This window comes from Eupeodes corollae, chromosome 2 (genome assembly GCF_945859685.1).
Source record: "Eupeodes corollae chromosome 2, idEupCoro1.1, whole genome shotgun sequence".
NCBI lineage: Eukaryota > Metazoa > Arthropoda > Insecta > Diptera > Syrphidae > Eupeodes > Eupeodes corollae.
This window is the reverse complement of record NC_079148.1, coordinates 22,920,560-22,942,612: the sequence shown is the minus strand read 5'-3', so window position 1 is coordinate 22,942,612 and position 22,053 is coordinate 22,920,560. Positions and strand designations below refer to the sequence as shown.

The window sequence follows — 22,053 nt, the reverse complement described above, 5'->3', positions numbered from 1 at the left end:
AACTTGGCTTCTTTTTATAAGAAAAACATATTTTTGTATTGCTCAGGAAAGGCACCGCTCATAGAACCGTTATTTTGTTCTTTAATTTTCTCAGCAACTTATGAACTGATTTCAATAATTTTTTTGAATAAGCTCTTGTATTGCCTTAACAATATTTGATTATCAAAAGTGCAATTTTTCATTGTTTGGATGTTTAAAAAAATATTTATTTTTTTTTAATTCTATATCTCAAAAACTTGTCAACATTTTTTTACGAAATTCAATCTTTTATCCAAATTAATGCATTTGGTACATATACAGTAAGGTGCAAAATTGTACCAAGTCAACGGGTTTTTATTTCGATACACCCATTATTTTTGTTTTTGTATATTAAGGATTTCAATTGTTGTAATTACTTACGCCATGAATGGTACAGTAACAAAAATCAGAAAAATGACCGTTATCTTTGAAATTCGCGAAAAAAAGACAGCATTACATTGGAACAGTTATGCAACGATCATGCTTAGAACGCCATTTCAGTGTAGTACTTGGCCAAAACTGGTTGTTTCTCTATAAAATTTAGTTTTTATTTTATAAGTGTGGTCTAAAATTCAGGTATCAGTTGTTTTATTCAATAAAATTTAAAAATCGTTGAATGAAAGTATATTGAAAAAGTTAAAGGAAGGAGATTCCGTTATAAAAATTGGGCAAACGTTGAAAGTAAACAAAAGCGCTGTGCAGAGAATAGGAACAAAATTTAAAGGAGAACTGAAAAAGAATGTTGGAGGAAGACCAAGAGTACTAAACGCTACCGATACTCGACATGTTGTCAGCTATCTTGCTACAGGAGAAGCATCTTCGGCTTCAAAATCAGCAGCCCAAGTTCGCAGAGATACTGGAAAAAAAGAAAGCAAGTGAACAGTGCAACGAGCCCTACATTCGGTCGGCTTCAGAGCCTTAGAGAAAGAAAAGAAACCTTTGCTTTCAAAGAAAAATATAAAAGCTCGACTTGAGTTTGTGAAAAGGTATGCGTCCTGGACAGATGATGATTGGAGTCGTGTCATATGGTCAGACGAAACAAAAATTAACAGATACTGTATAGATGGAAGATAATGGAATTGGAAGAGAGAAGGTGAGAAAATAAATGTCAAAGATTATATACAAACTCTTAAGCATGGGGGGGGGGGTGTTGGCATGTCAAAATTTGGTGCTGTTTGACTGTTTATGGAATAAGTTCTTTTCAGAAAATTGATGGCATCATGAAGAAAGAAATGTATCTTGACATTTTAAAAAATAATTTAACTGAAACTATAGAAAATATGCCTGTACCTGAAAACAAAATAATTTTCCAACATGACAAACATCCCAAACACACTGCGAAAATTGTTAAGGAATGGTTAAAAAATCAAGACTTTCAGGTACTGGAATGGCCGGCACAAAGCCTAGAAAAAAGTCTTTGTTAAAAAATTATGAATCAAAACCATCTTCAGTCAAAGTACTGTGGCAACGGGTTTAAGATTGATGGGATAATATGTCTGCTTAATATTTCGAAAAACTAGTTAAAAGTATGCCAAGGCGATTGGCAGCAGTAACAAAGGAAAAAAGGTTTATGGACTAAATATTAAGGGGTCTATAAATTTATTTTTTTCTAAAACGGTGCAAATGTTGTCCAATATAATTTCTTGATTTGAAATACGCAACCAAAGTGTTATTATTTTTTTTGTTCATTATTGTAGTTAATTTTGTATCTAATATATGTATATAAAAAATAAAATAAAATTATTAAAGAGAAATGTTGGGTTTATATTTTGATTGAAATTTGAATTTCTTTCACAATTGGGACAGTTTTGAACCTTACCTACTGTATGTATTTTTACAACTATTGTAAATACCAACGATGGCCATCCGTGTAGCGCCAATGTATCGGATTAACGAATTTAATATATTTAATCAACAATCTATTTTAAAGTGTCTATCAAGAAGTATTATCTTGGTGCCTTTGTATATACGATTTTAAAAATTTATTCTTCAAGAATAAGGTTGTTTCACACCAATCGCGTATCCAGGGGGGGTCGTAGGGGTCATGACCCCCCACTGGGAGATAATTTGTTTGCTTTTTCGTATGAATTCACTTCAATTTGAAACTAATCGCATTGCGTTAATGGATATGACCCCCATTATGTTTTGAATTATTTATTCTTTACTCCCTTAAACTTTGTTGCTAAAAGTACTATTTTTGACTGAATATTGGACCAAAAACATATTATGTTTCAAATATTTCAAACATATTATGAATCAAATATTCAGCCCTATTCCAAAAACACAGCACAAATCATCAACTTTTGACCAATTGACGATCCAGGGGGGGGGGGGGGTCATATGGGCCAAAAAGCTTAGTTGTATAAGTAAAGATTTCATTTAAAGATTTATTAGTAATTTAACGACATTTACCAAAAAGTGGTTTGCTGTCAAAAAAACTCAAGTTTTGATTTTCGCTCAATTTAGATTAAATTATTTTCATAAAAATTGTTTCTAAGAAAAAGAGGAAATATTCAGGTTCTTAAGCAGAAACCTTGAATAAGAGATCATCAATTTGATATTAAGTTAAATTCCTTAAACTAGCCTTCAATTTTATTATTAAACTTTTTTGACACACATAGATAGTGAGCATTGAAGTGATTTTTACTTGCGGCATATAAGAAATATATGGCAAGTTTTGCATAAATAATCAATTTCGAAGTAGAGCTTTTAATCAAATATGACATTACGGCGGAAGAGAATTCAAAAAATTGTGTACCTCGATTCCTTTCGTCTGTCTGTCTTTCCTGGCCCCTATAGTCCAAACAATTGTGTTGATTTAAATTAAGATTTTCAGCTGGTAAGTAAGAAGTTTTTATCATTTTAATAATACGAAAAATAACAGCAGTCCCCACACAAATTTGTTGGTGCAAACATCTGATTTTTCTAAAACTTTCTCTAAATTTTGTGCTCTTAATTTAGCTTCTTTCTACAAGAAAAACATATTTTCGTATTGCTCGAGAAGGGTACACCTCAAAAAAAAATCTTTATTTTGTTTTTAATTTTTTTAAGAACTAATGAACCGATTTCAAAATTCTTCTCTTTCTGTGCAAGCTCTTGTCAATGATCAAATTAATGATGATTTTTTATTATCAAAAATGTATTTTTTTATTTATAATAAAATACTTATTTTGTTTACAAAACTCGATATCTCAGAAAGGGGACAACATTTTTTTACGAAATTTAAATGTAAAATGTTCATATATTTATAAGATCTTTATTTAGTGCTTATACCAAAAATATTTTTTAAGACAAAATTTGAAATGATTTACGAAAAAAATAGGTAAATCTAGATTTTTTGACCAATAAAATGGTGTTTAAATTTTGGAGAAAAACTTATTTTGTGGGTAAATTTTTAAATCTTAAAATATAGGCAATATTTTTAAACTAAAATATTTTTCTGTTGAATACAACAGATCTTTCAAAATTAAATAAATCTACTTTTGAAGTGAATTTGCTTTGGATGCTCTAGAACTGAGATTCAAACACGAATTTCAATAATACAAATGTCCCAAAAAATCAAGTGACACTTTTGTTAGACTAAGTGAAAAATATAATAAACGTTTTATATCTATTGATATAAAAGCTTCGAAACGTGTACTACTCAACTCTTCTTCCCAACTTATTTGTTTACTTACCTTACTTTGTTTAAATTTTTTTTTTTAGAGAAATTATGTGCTTAAATGCAACTATTTCCTTAAATTCAAGAACCAAACCTTTTTGTCTCTACAATTTTTGAGTTTTGTTGACAACTTTGTAAGATCCAAATACGAGTAAGCAGATTGATAACGATAGTAATAAGAGACTCCCGGAAATTGAGTTCGAAAAACATACGTCAAAAAAAGCCCGACATTTTTACATTTCAGATCCTCTCTCATTTTCTGGACTCTTAAATTTTTTAACGTAAATAGAAATGAAAACAAGAAAGTGTGTTTTATTTTTGGAAAAACGTGCACGAAATGCCCCAAAAACCCTCTAAGCTATTGTATTTTAGCTCTTAAATATGGCATATTTAGACAACTGTTCGAATGTTGGAATGCTTTCATATGAGTCATCCAAATTAAATAGTTAGACCATACCTTGCTGGACAACAGTGTTCTAAATAATTTGATAACTAAGGTTGTCATTTTAGCAATTATTAAATTTTGTTAGTATTCTTTGCAAAACATTAAAGAACATTTTTAAGCGGTGAGTAAAAACTCATCTAAGTGTGTGACCCCCCCCCCCCCTTGATGAAAAGTCTGGATCCGCCCTTGTTTCACACATATTTTACTTGCGTTCGCCTATATAAAAGAATAAATACTTAGTACAAGTGCCGCGGAGTCTGCCTTTTCGTTTCCTGGAATTTCTGTGTGTCCTGGGGACCATATTAAGTGAATTCTAGGGAAATTGGAGCGGATAATTGAACGTAGAAGATGAAAGATTGGTGTTTTGTTGTTGAGTATCTTGCGTATTGCACTCAAAGAGTCACTGCAAAAAGCGGTTGTATCATGTCTTTGGTTGGCAATATGGAATGCTTCAACCAATGCCATTATCCTCCAACAAAAAGACTTTGGTTTGGGATTGTAAGTTTTTGTGAGAGGATCTTGTCACATTTATTGTCGTATCTATATACACAATAACTTGTTGTTTCTTCTGCTGTCGATGCCTGCGTCTGTGTATAGTATGCAATTAAATTGTCCTGTAGTTATTTGTTAAGCAATTTTTTTCTGAAGATGTCGGGCGGTGTTCGTTCCTTCAGCGTTTTGGCTAGAGATATGTCAATGGTGCTTTTTGGGAAAAGCCCAGGTGTTGAATCGATGTCGTAATTAACTGTTTCTGGTATGGTGACATTAGTAAATGTGAGGTATCGGATAGAATTATAGAGTGCACTTTTTATTTTCGTTTTTTTTTTTGGAAACTGTGCAACCAGATCTGCATATTTCGGATCTGCATGTAGCGGATGTTTGCAGTCTATGAGGCTTTGTATAACAATCTTGGTTTGTGTACTTTGTTTCGTTTCTAAATAAAATGGTGTGTTTGTTTCTGCCAATGGCGCATCAATAGGTGTAGATGGTAAAGCTCCAATAGACTTTCGTAGTAGTGCATTCATTTTGATTTGGATCATCTGATCGTTCCCTTTTGTCCAGTGTGAATAGATGGAAAGGCTATGTTGTGTGGCACCCCGTATGAGGGCTTGTGCTTTATTTATAGATGTGTTCTGGTGCGGCAGATAATTTTGAGTGGATTCAAAGATTTGTTGAGCTTGTCAGCTACAAACTTCGCGTGTGCATTCCATTTCCAAGTTTTCGAGCAAATCCGACCAAGAATTCTTAAATTTTCTTTAACCCTAGAAAGATAACCATATTTCATAGACCATAAAGTGGTTCACATGATTTATACGTCAATTCAACGTAGGTTATCTTTTTAGGGTTAAGGGGAAAAGCAGAGTTGTTAAGATTGATAGTTGTGTTCTGACAAGATCTTTTTCTGCATTTATGCAGAACTTCCATTTATTCAACAGGTAGTTTAGCTCCAGTATTTGTGCACCAAGTTTGTGCCTTCTGTATGATTTGATTGAGCGCATGGGCAACTTCTTCTGGGCTACCAGAACTTTAAAACGAAAATATAGTCAGCGAATGTTAAAGTTGATTTGATTTGTGGATCACCAGTGTTCAATTCATTTAATAGCGAATTTACGTACGTATTGTACAACATTGTTGAAATTGGAGATCCTTGTGGCACACCGTTTTCTTCTGTTAGACATGAAGGAATAGATCACCTTTAATAAGTTTGAATGGATTCCTCAGTCGTGGAGTTTTTATATTACTCTAAAATAAGTTACTTTTTCAAAAACCTTTTCTAAATCCATGGACAAGAGGACCGAATGGTTTCGTGAAGCTAGCTCTGTACATGTACTGCTTGGTCAAGCATATGCAGCAAAGTATGTGTGCCTTTACATGGTCTAAAACCGTGTTGTCTGCTGTTGAGACATTTTTCAAGTGTCCATTTGAGTCTATTACCAATTATTTTTTTTTAAATAATTTGGATTGAACGGAGAGGAGAGAAATTGGGCGGTCATTTTCGATGGCTTGTGAGTCCGTGTTTGGTTTTGGTATAGGGATCAGAATAGCTTTTTTCCATTCATGCGGAAATGTCCCGTTTTTCAAAATATTATTATATAAGTTGACCAATCTTACCATGACCTCAGCTGGCAAATTTTTTAACATCTTAAATGCTATTTTATCATAAACAAGCGTAGAGCCTTTGGTAGAACGTAGTGATTCTATAAGCTCTGTTTAAGTAATAGCTGGACTCAAAGCGGTTGAAGAAAAGTCCATTGAAAACGTGTTTTTTTTATGTAGGATATGGGAGAAATTTATATCGGAACTGCACCCAGCCCATTTTTCTGCAAAGAGTTGTGCGATCTCGCTTTGATCAATTACTAATGTTGAACCTTGTTTAACGGAAGTGATACTACACCGAAAGTGATTTCCGTTTATAATCTTAACTCTATTCCAAAGAGTTTTGGAATCCATAGTTGGATGGACGCCAAGAAATTTGTCCAGGCGTCTCTTTTAGCTATACGCACTATTTGTTTGATTTTTGCAGCCAAACGTCTATATGAAATAATGTTAGTGGAATTGGGATTGCTGAAAACTTGTAGGAAAGAAGGAATGTGATTGGATTGTAGTATGTACCTTCAACCCAATAATAACATACCTTTATTATCATCATAAACAAGGCTGAGCACGCCAATGAACTATTCTTCATTCGTTTTAGACACCTGCCTAACTACACAAGCAATAGGCGATCGCTTTTATACATGTTCCTCCTCTTTCTTATCTTCAGATAATTTACTTTCCATCCTAGTTCTTCTTATGTTAAACTTAAATAAAGCTATCCAAAGGAAAAAGCTTTGAACGAACTAGTTGAATACCCAAACAATTGTTTTCGTTAAGTATGCTTAAAAAATTAAAATTAAATTAGGTGGCGCAACGGTCCATAAAGACCCAGGGCCTAGTGACTTACAAATCTCAATGATTGCTGTGTGCGAGAAATGTTGTCAGGGATGGAAGGGACCTACAGTTTATATGCCGAATCCGAACCGCTAATTTTGAGAAAGCACTTATCATGACAAGAATTACTCTTGGAGCATTTGTCAATTCCTCGCAGTATGCTTACAAGTATTTCTTATTTCCGATATGAGTTGTCCTAGGATGAGTTGTGTCTTGGGATGAATCGCGCTATTATTTTGACAAGTCAAATGGTATTTACAGTTGTGTTCAAAAAAATAGGAGTGCCTGTTCTTTTTAGATTGAAACGTGACTCAAAATTTGTATATTTTTTTTTAATTTATTTTTTCTGTTGTAAAAAATAGTTAATTCAGTCTTTTATTTTGCTTAAAGACTACTTTGTTTTAAACAAATAAGGTAGTAAAAACATGAATTTTATCAAAATAAAGCCAAAACGAATTGTTCAAAATAATAGGAGTAAACAAAATAAAGTATAAAAAACTAAAAAAAAAAATATTCAATATTAAGATTTTTTTGTCAGTATTTTGTGGAAAATCCTTTATTTTTTATAATTGCTGCACATCTGCGTGGCATAGAGTTCACAAGGGCCTGACAACGCTCAACTGGAATTTGGTTCCATGTTTCCTCGACTGCGTCCCACAACTGCCTCGAATTCAGAGAAACACCCTTTTCCACATCTGCCCATAAATTTTCTATGGGAGTCCATGACCTCAACCCCATTGACCCGAAACCATTCCTTGGCAGACTTACTGGTGTGTTTCGGGTCTTGTTGAAATACCCATTAAACCGGCATATTCCAACTCGCATAAGGCAGCATCACACTGGACGTTATATCCATATAAACGCGCTGGTCCATCGTGCCAATGATTTGATGTATGGGGCCAATACCAACATATGAGAAACTGCCCTATGCCATCACTTTAGCACCTCCATGCTTTACCGTTTTAATGGTGTACCGAGGCTTAAACTCGCAATTTAATGGACGTCGAACGTATTGCCTAGAACCAGTTACACCGAATAAAACAATTTTGGTCTCGTCAGTCCACAAAATGTTTCGCCATTTCTCTGCAGGCCAATTAGCAATCGCCTTCTTATTGTTACGCTACTTACTGCCAATCGTAGATCTTCCTGGATCATCTTAGATAACGCAAAAGGATCCTTTCGGCTGTATCAAACAATACGTCGATCGTCATTTTCACTCGTTTCCGTCCCCGGATTTCGACATTTTTTTCCATATTTTACAGCATTGGCGATCATTTGGTCAGAGCACCCCAACATCAGCTTTATATCCTTATAAGTTTTTCCTTCATTTCGCAACTTTTGTATAATTTCCCGTTTTTCGTCGGTGCAGTGCTTTCCTCAGCCCACTAAATAACCAAACTTGTTTAGATATTCGATATTCCAACTTTTTAATATTCCTATTTTAATTTAGTTACTTACTGTTTATTTTTTTAAGTTTTTTATTTTTGTTACGTACAATATAACTCACACTCCTATTATTTTGAATAGCCTGATTGAGAGTAAAGATCATTTGATCTCTGGTTACAGATGTAAACGGTTATGAATTGCAAACCAGTTCATTGTTTTATCATCTTAAATGTCCCGTTATACTTAACAAAGATCTCCATTAACAACAGGAATTCAAAGACAACATCTGCAATAAAAATGGATCTGATATGCTTGAGATGTTGCAAATGTATGATTCTGTTATCCTAAATGGATGTACGGATGGAGATGAAGAAGGACACTATACATTCGTATCAGGGCAAGGAAAATCAGTTATTGACTTCTGTGCAGTTAATAATGACTGGATAGAACGAATCAATAAATTTAAAGTAGAGTGCAAAACGTTCTCAGATCACATGCCAATAAAAGTGATATTTTCAACTGAATCCTCTAACATTCAACAAAATTAAAATTTGCTACCGAGGATTAAATGGAAGAATGAGGAAACAGCTGCATATAAAATTTTTTTGGACAACTTAATATCAGCAAATGTGACAGCTGAATCTACTGATGCACAATCTATCCAGCTTACAGAGTGTATTAGAAACTCAACATTAAACAAAAACTTCAACACCAGCACAAGTTTCAAACAAAAATGGTTTGACAAAGATTGTTTAAAAGCCATGCAAAAATCTTTTGCACTACTGCGAGTGATGCGAAATTCAAATAGTTACAATTTGAAAAATTGGTGCATCGAAGCTAACACTCAATACAAAAATTTATGTTTTAAAAAAAAAAACAGAATATGAAAACTAGCAAACGCTAACTCTTGGAAGAACAAGGTGTTCGAAAGAATTTTGGAAGATAGCTAGAGGAATTAATGGCTTTAAACATATAATCGGATCTGAATTATCTGCAGAAATGCTCTCCTGTCACTTTGAAAGTCTCCTTTGCAATTACTCCAACCTGTCGTTTTCATACACTGCATCAAAAAATTGCACGTACATCTGATTGTTTAGTGAAAAAATGCACATACTTTATCAAAAATACTTATTATATATTTATTTTTTCATTAATTATTTTCTTTATTATGATAGAAGTAAAAACAAAATAAAATTCAGTTACATAGACTTCATAGGAATAAAAAAACAATAACAAAAAGGGAAGAAACTAAAATTAACATAAAAAAATTGCACATACACTTTAAAGTTTATTAGTTAATTGCTTCGTTTAGTACCTAGTATGGTTACCTTTTGCCTTAATAACATTCTTTAAACGGTTTTGCATGGACAGGACTAGTTTTGAAGTCACTTCCGGTGGAATTTTGTTCCATTCTTCAATTAAAACGGCTTTCAGTTGATTTTTATTTCTTATTTCCGATTGTCGGATTTTCTTTTCCAAATAATCCCAAAGATGTTCGATGGGATTTAGATCTGGGGATTGAGGAGGATGAGGCAACTGCGATTTCACATTATACAACAGAAATTCTTTCACAAGCCTTGAGGAATGCTTAGGGTCGTTGTCTTGTACTAATGCAAATTCCTCGCTTAAGCCCATTTTATTAGCGCTGGCTTTTAAGTTATCTTTTAGTGTTTGCAGATAAACCATTTAATCCATCGTTGACTCAACAAATACTAAATTTCCCACCCCGCTAGCCCTCATCGCTCCCCAGACCATGACATTTCCGCCTCCATGTTTCACTGTTGGCTGCATATTTTTTGTCTCCAAGGCCGTGTTTGGTTGCCGCCACACAAACCTTCTTCCATCCGACCCAAAAATGTTGAACTTACTCTCGTCAAGGAATATCACGTTTTTCCAGAAATCATCCGGCTTCGAAACATACGCATTTGCATAGTCCAAACGCTTCTGCACGTTTGTCTTCGAAATATAAATCTTTTTTCTTATTGCACGTCCTTGATAACCCTTTGAATGCAATACGTTCCGGACTGTTTGTGGGTTTAGTGATATTCCATGACTTACTGTGATTTCTGCAGCTATCTTAGGAGCACTTATTTTTGGGTCAACCTTCACCATTCGTACGATTTTGCGTTCCATTTTGTCATTTAAAATTTTTTTTCGACCTCTTCCTCGGGCCATTTCGAAGCTTTTGTTTTTTTCATAATTTTTTATCACGCATTGAATAGCTGATTTTGATCTCTTAACAATGGATGATATTTCAGAATAACTTTTTCCATCCTTTTTGAGATCCACAATTTGTTTTTTTATTTCAATAGGAACTTTTTTATGTGATGATTCCATAACTAAAAAATTTTTTTAAAACGCAAAAAAAAAACACTTTTAGCCAGATCAATTAAACATAACAGACTGAGTAGGAGATTCAATCTCATGATCGTACGAGTTTTTGGCTTGGAAAAGAACCGTTATTTAATTTTTGTAGAAAAAAACAACAGTGTACGTACATTTGTTTGGTGTACGTGCAATTTTTTTATACTTATAGAAACATATGTTTATAAAAAAAAAAGTTATAAGAAGAAAGGTCGAAATTTGTGTTACCTATTAATACTGTACTTACATCTATGTATCATTTTTTGTTCAAAATAAAGTCAATCGGTACGTGGATTATGTTATAAGTACATTAAATGTAATAATTTTATTTGAATTTGATTGATGTACGTGCAATTTTTTGATGCAGTGTATGCTAAACCATTAGTATCGGATGAAATGTTAGACGTTGATATAACAAATGATGAAATAAAAGCTGTTATAAATAAAGCCAAAAATGGGAAGGCACCAGGTGAAGATGGTATAACATACGAGTTTTTCGCTAATGCAACACCTACGTTTTTCAACCACTTCAAGTTTTTACATATGCGGATATCCCTTCCTCCTTTAAGAAGTCCGTGATTTTTCCCATTCACAAAAAAGGTGCTTTGGATAGTGCTGAAAATTATCGAGGCATTTCATTTATGAATGTTATAGCTAAAATTTTCTGCGGTATATTAGCAGAGAGACTAGACAAATGGGTGACACAGAGAGACATCCTCTCGAACCTCCTGGTTTTAGGAAAATTTACTCTACAATAGAACACATTTTTACACTTTCCTCAATTGTAAAAGCTTTCCAAGCAAGGAATAAAAAAGTGTACTCGTTTTTTGTCGATTTTAAAGCAGCCTTCGATCTAGTGAACAGAAACGCGCTCTTTTATAAACTATCGGAACTGGGCATATCTTCGAAGTTCATAAATGTAATCAAAGAAATGTACACTGAAACAAAAGCAGCAGTATGGGATGGTTCGGCTTATTCAAAATGGTTTGTTACAAGTACGGGAGTGAAACAAGGTTGCCTGCTCAGCGCTGTGCTCTTCTCGCTTTTTATAAATGACGTAGTAGATGACCTTCCTGGAGGCATAAATATCGCAAGTACTACAATAAATGTTTTGTTATACGCAGATGATCTTGTCCTATTGTCCGAATCACCTGAAAATTTACAAGTGATGATAAACCGGTTGGCGTCTTACTGCAACAAATGGGGGCTGACCATCAATACCGCTAAATCCAAAGTGATGATTTTCTCACGATCCGTACAATCTCAAACTCGGAATAGATGGTTCTACAATGGGAATCTCTTGGAAATATCTAAAGAAATAAAGTACTTAGGAGTCAAGTTAAACTCAACTTTGGATTTTAACAAACACCTATTAGATAAGGTCAACACTTCGCAGTTTGTTGAATTCAACATGAAAAAAAGTTTTTTCAAACGACAGGATACAATTATCAGCCAAATACAAAATTTTTGAAGCTGTTGTGAAATCAACCTTGTGCTATGCCTCTCAGGTTTGGGGATCAGAGCAATATGAGGTTATTGAGAAATTCCAAAGGAATTTTTTGAAAAAACTTTTCAATCTTCCACTCAACACACCAAGTTACGCAATCTACTTGGAAACAGGCTTACCTCAACTCATGACAAATACACTTAAAGCACAGGCTGATTTTATAATCAAAATATGCGCTTTTCAGAACTCCAAAATATCCAAAAAGATGCTTTTATATGAATTGAGGAATAAGGATTGGTGGTTCGCGAAATGGCAATATATTGGAGGCTCTTGCGGAGAAATGCTTCGTATAGACATAAACAACTTGTGCAATGTAAAAGATCAGCTCTATAAAATTATCCAAAAGAATGAAGACTCAATACGAGATGCATTCATTATTAAGGCCTGCGAAACTGACAGTAGACTTTTATACTCTCAACTTAATTTTAACCTTAATAATAGAAATTACTTCAACGATTTACTGAGTTACAAAGAAATATCTTTAATCTTTAAAGCAAGAAGCGAGACACTCAGTTTAAACGGTAATCCTTACAACGGTAGCTTCAATCAATTTTGTACCCTTTGTAATCTAAAATCCAAAGAGGATTGCTTTCATGTTATAAGTATATGTCCTCTATTTAAACAACAAAGGATACGTTTCTTTGGTAAACAAACATTAACAATGCAAGAAACACTTCAAATTCTAAACGGATGGGACTGGAAAATGTTAAGCAACTTTTTGAGTGCAATTTACAAATACCGAATGCTTTTAATAACAGAATATGTTTGATTTTTGTATCTATTATCTAAAGTTTTAAATATTATAAATAATAAAAGTACCTATATTTACCAACCAGGCTGACGGCTTAGCCATAGCTTTAATATTCATATAAATATTTATTAACTCTGTATATATTATATTCTAATAAAAATGAATTTGTTACTACTTACTTACTTACCGGTAGAGAAATGGGCTGATTACCAGTATACACATGGTAAAAAAAAACAGTTGAGCAAATTTTGTAAAAGCACTCCTATTATTTTGAACACAGCTGCATATCTTTCAAGACAAACTTATTTAACAGGTATATTTTTAAATGTTAGGTAGGGACTCTAAACAGACTCTTTGCAAGTTAGTGCGACCCAGTAGTGCATTTTATTTTAAGTCAATTTGTATGGGGACAATTAACTTGTTAAGATTGTTTTTAATCATGTTGAAATCATAGAGGTTTTAGTTCATATTCAAAAGTTTGGTAATTATTTGTAGTTATATTTATTTCTAGCTATTTTATATTGTTAACTTAACTCGGCAAATTAAAGAGAGGCAATTTTTCTTTATTTAAATTAAGTTTATTTAATCTCGGTTTAAAAATTTGTAACTTATATGTGTTGCGACCGCTGCCTTCTATATTCCTTTTTCGACTCCAATCAACCGCTCATTCCCGTGTCTGTTTTAAGAATTTACAATAAAAGCTCTCTTGCCATTGGCTAGCCAATGAAATTAAGTCTTTCATTTGCAAATTTGACGATTGCCATTTTTTGTACGCGTTCGGCGACGAGGTTGGCGACGACATATACATAATAATTTAACACAAAGATTCTTTTAATCTATCGTACATTTTTGTTTTTATTATCTATTGGCTTGTTGAATAAAATAAAATACAAATACAAATACAAAATTTAAAATATATAATAGGTAACTTGTAAAAAATAGTGTTTTGATAACAGCCAAATTCCTGTTTGCAAAAGGTATCACTACAACATTGTTCATAGATCACCATTCAATGGAAAAATGATCTTTCATAAGTTGGGAAGCAAAAGATTGATTTGTTCATTTTTGTCAAGTGGTCGATTATTGTAAAAAATAAATAGTTAAACACCAAAATTATTTTGTTTTCTAAAAATCCATAACTTAGTATGCTATTGCATGGTGACTTTTATATAATACATTCGAAATAGTAATTGTTCTGCTTACTTAAGCAAAAGATGCAACATAAAAGTGTGTTTATAGCTATAAATTGTCCGAAGCCAAAGTCTAAAAATTAAAAAGCTGCCAAATTTAAACAGAAAGATATAGATAGTCGGGATGCTAAAGCCGGCATGGAATAGCACACTTAGTAGCATGAAGACTTTCAATTTTTGACAAAATAAATAGTAAATAAAAAGTTTTATAGTATTTTCCCCTCAATATTTTTTGTTTGTTTAAAATTGTGTGAACTTCAGTGCAAAAAAATTAAACCTTTTTACGTTGGACTGTAGTAATTTTTCTTTCTTTGCACTCTCATTACGTAGAAAATAATCCCAGAAATGATTGCCAATACACATATAGAAATGATGAGGACTATTCACAAAAGAAAAGAGAAACATAAAGATAATAAAAGATATTTTATTTTTTAATGCAATATCTTACTTGTTAGCGTGTAGCTACTTTCAGAAGATTCCTCCGCTGCCAGCAATTGTAAAATTCTCTCTGTCGAACCGTCTGTTACTAATGAATCATTTATACCAAGAATTTTCGTAAACAAATGGAAAAGATCGACAGATTCGAATGGTTTAGCTTGTATTCCTCCACTTTTGAATGCTGGACCTTTAGCCATAAAAATCGGATGCATAAGCTCTTCCTCGTTATCATAACCATGTACACCGTAGGATGTTCCTTAAAAGATTATACTACGCTGTTTTAAATGTTTCCTTTTTCGAGCAACATTAAACATACCATCGTCTTTGGCGTATTCCCATAAATCTTGGAAACCGTAGTTTATTTTAGCAACAGCTATTATTGGACCATAACGCTGCTGGTTGGTAGCATGCCATCTTGTTGGTAGTTCTTCACTTTTATAAACATCGAAATGTCCATTCAATTTGGACGCATTTTTGAGAGTTTGATACACATATTCAAGTTTCCCTGCGATACATTCAAAGTTTTATATACAATTTAATTTGTACTTCATTTTCAGACTGACTTAAAAAAGACCAATTTGAATGACTTTAAAATTTAAGGGAATGTCTATTATCATGAGAAGCTACGAGCCAAAGTGTACTATAATTTGATACGCCTTGAACTAAGGTATAAAGCCTAACATCAATTGTTAGAGCGATGTCAGGCTTTCCAACATTTTGTTACCTACCTTCTTTTGGAACTATTTGAAGCACTGGCGAACTACCATACATTTTACATGAATCCGCTTCCAAGTAGTCTGTTAGATTAATGAATCTGGCTGTAGGCACTCCCGCCATACCGTGGTCGCTTAAGTGTATCACATTTGTCCTATTCTGTAGATTATGCTCTATCAATTGTTCTTGGATATATTTAGTCAATAAGTCCAAAGCCGAAACAACTTCTGTAATCTATCGAAATCAAATTTCATAACAAATTAAAACACGATAATAAATAATAATTGATAAACTATATAGGTATATGCTACAAACGTTTTTCGTATCGGGCCCTGTTATGTGAGCGAGTTTATCTGGTTGCTCGGAATAAAACATTACCAGATTAGCTGGTTTTATCGGATCGGTAAGCCATTTTATCATAGTGTCTACGCGCTCCATTAATGGCAACGTACTATTGTATTTTAACGTGTACGTGCATCCTGTATCCGAGTAATTGAAATTACTGCCTGGCCACATCATACAACCAGAAACTCCATTAGCCTTTTCGTTAACTACCTGTAATTTTTGTTTAAATAGTTACAAATTAAAATAAAAGTAGGTACAATTTATGAACATTTTACCCAAATTGGCTGAATAGAGTTGTTATAGTGGAACAACTTATATGAGTAATCCAGAGGTCCATCGACAGTGTCGTATAAAGAATTAGCCAGGACCCCATGAGCGTCTGGATATAAACCCGTTGCAATAGAAAAGTGATTGGTAAAGGTTTTAGTGGGAAAAACATTTAGCATTCGATCTGTGTAGATGCCTTCCTGTCGGAATTTCAGCATTGTTGGGGTGACGTTGCGTTTAAAGTATTCATTACGAAAACCGTCATATGACACTACTATGAGTATTGGGCTTTCTGTCCCCGAAAGTAGATCTTTCTCAATCTCAAGATTTGTTGTATTTTTGTTGGTGGCTGCTGATGACGATATGGCTATGCAATGCAGTGTAGAAACCAGAAATGTGGCCATAGATCCATTGAATTTCAGCTTCATCGTAGATTCTATAGCATCCGATCTTTATATGATATAATTTAATAACCTTAAAAGTTAAAATAAGTGGAATGAAAAACAAACAATCAAATGACAAAGCTCTCGAAACCCGAGTCGTAAATAGTCAACATAAAAATTAAAAAACAAAATTGCAACGACAACAGAACAGCGAACAGCACATCCCACAGCACAGCTAGCTGAGAGCAGGGATGCCACTTTGCTTTATTTTGTATTGCTTACCTTGTTGTCGATTGTCTGCTTGACTAGGTACTAGGTAGTGAGATTGAAATTGTTTCGGCTTTTTATATAAAATTTGTAAGAATATCAGAATACAATCTTTTACTTTTCAATCATTTCTTGTAGAATGATAACAGAAATACAATTTTAAATCCGTTTTATGTATAACGCTTCTACATCTATAAATATCATGATTCGAGTTAAAATGATTATTTCAACTCAGGGATAATAAATGAATCTTCGGGTTGAAATTTTGGATTGAAGTGTTGATTTGACAATAAATCCAATTATCAACAGTTTGTGTGCATTTTTTCTTGACAGTAAACTAGTTTTATCTAAAGCAGTATTCACATGAGCGCGACCGAAGAACGACGAATGAATTACAAAATGTGAGTTCATATACGTTTGAAGACATGTTTCCACACAAATTCTTAACAAAACGATAGCAATATAGTTTCTATTTGATTTATGATGCATACTTTAACTTTTCAATAACATATGTTAATAAATTTAATAAAACAAATTTATTCGTCGCGAATGACAATTGTAGTTGAAACAAACTGTCAAACTTTATTCGTGTTCCACAATATCCACACTCGCAACGAATAAAATAATCACTCGTACTTAACCTAAAAAATCATTCTTGTTTTGGTTTCGGTGGTGAATGGTGTTTGGCTGTGGTTCTTTTAATTTTCCGATTTGCATTAAATGGATGCACATGAAATCTTTTTCTTGTTTTGTTCATTAAGAAGGACACCAATAACTTTTTTTTTAAAAAAAATATAGCTTCGTCCGCATTTTCTCAATCGTTTGTTTTCAAAACAAAACACAAACTTCATTCGCGACGAATTAAAAACTCTTATGTGAAAGAAATCTCAAAATCGACTAATGTTTATTCATTCGTTGGTCGTTGGTCGTGCTCATGTGAATAGTACTTAAGACTTTTGGATAACTTTTCTATACCTTGTGTCTAACCTGTCAAATAAAATTACATGACTTTTAGAGTCAGCTTTAACATATTGCACAATTCAGAGACTAAGAAATTAAATGCAAAGATAATTTATTCAGAGGTCAGAATAAATAGTGAATTCTATTTATATTTCATTTTACTGCTTTAAGAAAAGTTAAGAAATTTTAAGTTTTGAGAGTTTAAAACCACGGGTCATGTATTCGTATATTTGGAGGAAGCTTATCAATCTGGAAATGTGTTATTAATGACAAGTGCAAATATAATAAGAAGCATTTGTGTCTTGAGAACTTTGACTAATCTTTTCTGTTTTTAAATTAAATAAAAAACTAATATACAATAGAATATTTGTCATTTACATTTAAATACTGAACGTTTAATTTCATTTTGAAATGTTGTGTCCTTACAGAGTAGCTGATTATGAAACGTCATAATCATTGACCACTAGCTTTGTAGCCGAACTTTTTACGGAGGAGTTATTTCAAGTAAATTTGTAGTTACATTTAGCCAATGAGAATGACTTGGCTAAGCAGTCACTAGCTTAGTGAATGCCCCCATTTATTGCTATTTTGTTTATAGTATGTTAGGTTAGGTTAGTTATAGTGGCTATCCAAGATGGAAACGGACACACTTTGACCAGTTTAATGGCCCATTGTGATACCACACGAATCTTGAGGCTTCCTTAAAGAAGAAGCTTAGGTCGTTAAAGAAGAATTATCTTGTGCAGAGAAGATGAAGAACCGTTTCTTCCTCTTCCTCGTCTATACAGCTTCTTCAAAAGACATTTGAGAATACGCCTAGTCTCGTGGCGTGCTTTTCTATTAGATAGTGTCCGGTTATGACACCTATTATCGAGCTTATATGCGATCTGCTTAGAGAGAGCAAGCGCCTTGAACGTTTAAAATCCATATAGTAGATTAAGTTTTGACATTTTTTTCCTGATTTCCCTTAACTATGGACATTCAAAAGAAATCCGCTGATAAGTTTAAATCTCAAGTCTCAAAAGTAAAATCCCTTCATGCATCCATTAGAGGACAAACAAGCTGGAAAAATAAAAAATAAAATAAAAAAATTAAAGACACATTTGCGATTCTTATCAGATTTGCGTTGAACGGATTCAACCTAAAAGTTCGACTATCGTCTGAAAATTAAAGGTTGAAATCCAGTCGAATGCACCCTTTTCTTGTTTTTACATACACATTCTCATTTTGTATCCTCATCAGATGGTTTTTAGCTGACAGAAAAAACCGAATGACAGTCAATGTATTCGAATATCTTTGTTTTTGATTTTGTTGTGCTGTTCCCGTTAAAGTAAACAAATAATATTTTGTTATTAGTTTTTTGTTCAATAAAAAAGTTCAACAAATAAATCCAATTTGCATCTACCAATTTCATTTTAGTTCTTAAAAAACCAGACAAACATAAAACAATGACTCTATTTTATAATGGCATTCAATATGAAGTCGAGACAGAAGGGGACATAGAACCAATCAACTTGATAGCTGAGGATGAAAACGAAGACTCCATCATGATAGCTGATAATTCAAACGATTTCCAGGAATCCTATTGGACACCCAAGGTTATGCATCTTTTCTTGGATGAATGCATTAAAAGAAAAATGCTTATTCGTGATCCCAAAATACAGAGGCACAAAGTATTCTTAGCCATTCATAAACAGATGAAATCAAATGGTCATTTCTTTAAAGTTATAACTCTAGAAAGAAAATTGCGCACTATGAAGAAACACTTCATGGTTGTTAGTGAAAACAACCAAAATCCTTCATCGAAACGTATATGTTGGCAGTTTTATGATAAAATGAAAATTTTATACCCAGATTGCTTAAGCCAGGAATCTTGCGAAGAAACTCAACCATTTGAAATTGATGTTCAAAAACGTCCACTTTCGCTTCCCACCCGAACTATTAGTTTTTGTGAAACACCAAAACCAATGCCAATATCACTTCAAAGCACATCATCAAGCAAACTAGAGCATGCTAGCGAAGAAAGTTTGATAACTCAACTGATGTTAAGGGATAATTGTTCATCAGCTCTTTTAGGACTAACTTTTGGCAGAAAAGATGAGCAACAAAAAGAGCACAATAGAAATAACTTTGGAAATTCCACCAACATCGAAAAACTGAGAATGCAAATCCTGTCTCTAGAAGAACGACGCACAATTGCAACAGAAAAGATTCTAAGAGAACTACGGCAATCAAATAAGCTTAAGGAGGAAATGCTAGATCTCAATATTAAGTTATTTGAAGTTACAAAACAAATGGAAGATTACTAAATAATGCGTTGTTTATTTATCTAATAAATTGTATGTTTATGACCAATCAAGCTTATTTTTTTATAATTGGGAATTTTTACTTTCAATATCTTTTTCAAATAGGTATGCTTTTTTAAAGCAACAAAGCCTATTTGGTTGGTCTAGAATGGAACTGATCTATTTAAACCAAAACAATTCAATATTGCAGTTGCAGTTATTTGGGAATGGTCCTTCTGAATTTAAACAAAAAAAAAACTGATGGGCCCACGTATTTTTTTTGTTTGCATGTAACACTAGTCTTGTACTTTGAATCAAATTATACTTTACCTAATATTTGTATCACTTTCTACGCCAAAATCAGTCAAACACGCCAGGTTTTTGAAATATTACTTTTTGAAGTTTGGAAAAATCATACTAGAAAGGAATGAAGTGATAACGTGCCAAAATTATTATGTTCGTCTTATGAAAACGATCTAAAATAAAGTTATATACTTTACAAAATAATCATACCCATAATTTATTGTAATGAACTACGTTTGAATTTACCGCATACTGGAAAACATATCGTTATCTTTTTTTGAACATTTTTAAAAATTATCCAGAAGTCGAGACTCGAATAAAGGATACTTTAGTCCTTGATTTTGCGTTCCAGTGTATTCGACAATCAATTCTGTTTTTTTTTGTTTCCTATGTTTCGAATTTAGTTTTCAATTTCATTAAACAAAATTTAGTAATCACATGGCATAGTACAGCTGTGTTCAAAATAAAGGAGTGCTTTTACAAAATTTGCTCAACTGTTTTTTTTTTACCATGTGTATACTGGTAATCAGCCTATTTCTCTACCGGTAAGTATAACGGGACATTAAAGATGATAAAACAATGAACTGGTTTGCAATTCATAACCGTTTACATTTGTAACCAGAGATCAAATGATCTTTACTCTCAATCAGGCTATTCAAAATAATAGGAGTGTGAGTTATATTGTACGTAAAAAAAAACCAAAAACTTAAAAAAATAAACAGTAAGTAACTAAATTAAAATAGGAATATTAAATAAATAGAATATCGAATATCTAAACAAGTTTAGTTATTTAGTGGGCCGAGGAAAGCACTGCACCGACGAAAAACGGGAAATCATAAAAAAGTTGCGAAATGAAGGAAAAACATATAAGAATATAAAGCTGATGTTGGGGTGCTCTGACCAAATGATCGCCAATGCTGTAAAATATGAAAAAAAAGTCGAAATCCGGGGACGGATTATTTTTTTTTTCAATTCATTTTTATTAGTTCAATCTTAAACCTATCTTAAAGCTAGACAAAAATTCATAAAACTAGCCTAATTATCCATAACTTACAACTAACTTAATGGTCCCATACGGACACTCTAAGCTAAACTATAACACTAATTACTAATGCCTTTCGGCCTTAAGATCTATTTTACTTCAATTTAAATTTTATTTATTTTTGTATTTATTAGAAAAGTTTGAAAAAAAAACTAATATCAATATCCTTTTTTACTTTTGCTTACAAACTACTTAAAATAAGGTCCTTAAATAAAACTTAAAACTAACTAAAACTACCTATTCTACCTATAAACTACTTAAAACTAGAACAACCACAGCAGCAAATCTAACTATCTAACATTTTTGTTTTTATATTTTATTGTCTTTTTTGTATGTGTTTTTTAATTTTATTTTTTTATATTCCATGTTTTTTTTTTTTGTGCCACCATGCCTATTCTACTTAAAACTAAACCCTAAAACTCTAAAACAAGCATGTAAACCGGCCAAGGCTTAAAACCCCATCCCGACTACTCACTATCAAGTGCCGATTGAAGCCACCAAAACTGGTTCTCCAACTTCACCCTATCAGTTCGGTCCCCTTCGGACACAGCCCTACTAAACCGAAGTAAGAGAACACCCCGAAAATTAAATTGTTGGTAGAAGACATAGCTCTTGCAATGTGACCTCGAACGAGTTTTATCACGAAATTGTCAATTCTGTTGATTCGAGCCCCGTTGTATAGTACCTCGTTGGGAAAGTAATGCACATAAGAAGATTCGGCTGTTCGATATAAGCCGGTACAGCGTCGTAAACACTGCCGCTCGAACACCCGAAACTTCTCCATCTGGGAAGGGGC

At 33.0% G+C, this 22,053-nt stretch overlaps 1 protein-coding gene across 1 annotated transcript; it reads right to left on the bottom strand.

The window, feature by feature from the left end:
• Nucleotides 1-13,873: 13,873 nt before the first annotated feature.
• On the bottom strand, nt 13,874-16,651 carry LOC129946791 (bis(5'-adenosyl)-triphosphatase enpp4-like). The gene is made up of 6 exons (XM_056057124.1): nt 16,026-16,651; nt 15,721-15,960; nt 15,420-15,639; nt 15,008-15,196; nt 14,702-14,947; nt 13,874-14,632 (listed from the first exon to the last, which is right to left on the bottom strand). The coding sequence occupies exons 1-6, from the start codon at nt 16,443-16,445 to the stop codon at nt 14,535-14,537; spliced, it is 1,413 nt and encodes a 470-aa protein (XP_055913099.1). The 5' UTR covers nt 16,446-16,651; the 3' UTR covers nt 13,874-14,534.
• Between the last annotated feature and the right edge of the window lie 5,402 nt (nt 16,652-22,053).

What these genes read in the sequence shown, in the direction of transcription:
- LOC129946791 (XM_056057124.1), bottom strand. Translation starts at nt 16,445, where the DNA reads ATGAAGCTGAAATTCAATGGATCTATGGCCACATTTCTGGTTTCTACA. An exon ending in GGAATACGCCAAAGACGATG is followed by an intron (nt 14,948 to 15,007) that starts GTATGTTTAATG and finishes TAATCTTTTAAG; the next exon opens with GAACATCCTACGGTGTACAT. An exon ending in AAGTAGCTACACGCTAACAA is followed by an intron (nt 14,633 to 14,701) that starts GTAAGATATTGC and finishes TTTTGTGAATAG; the next exon opens with TCCTCATCATTTCTATATGT.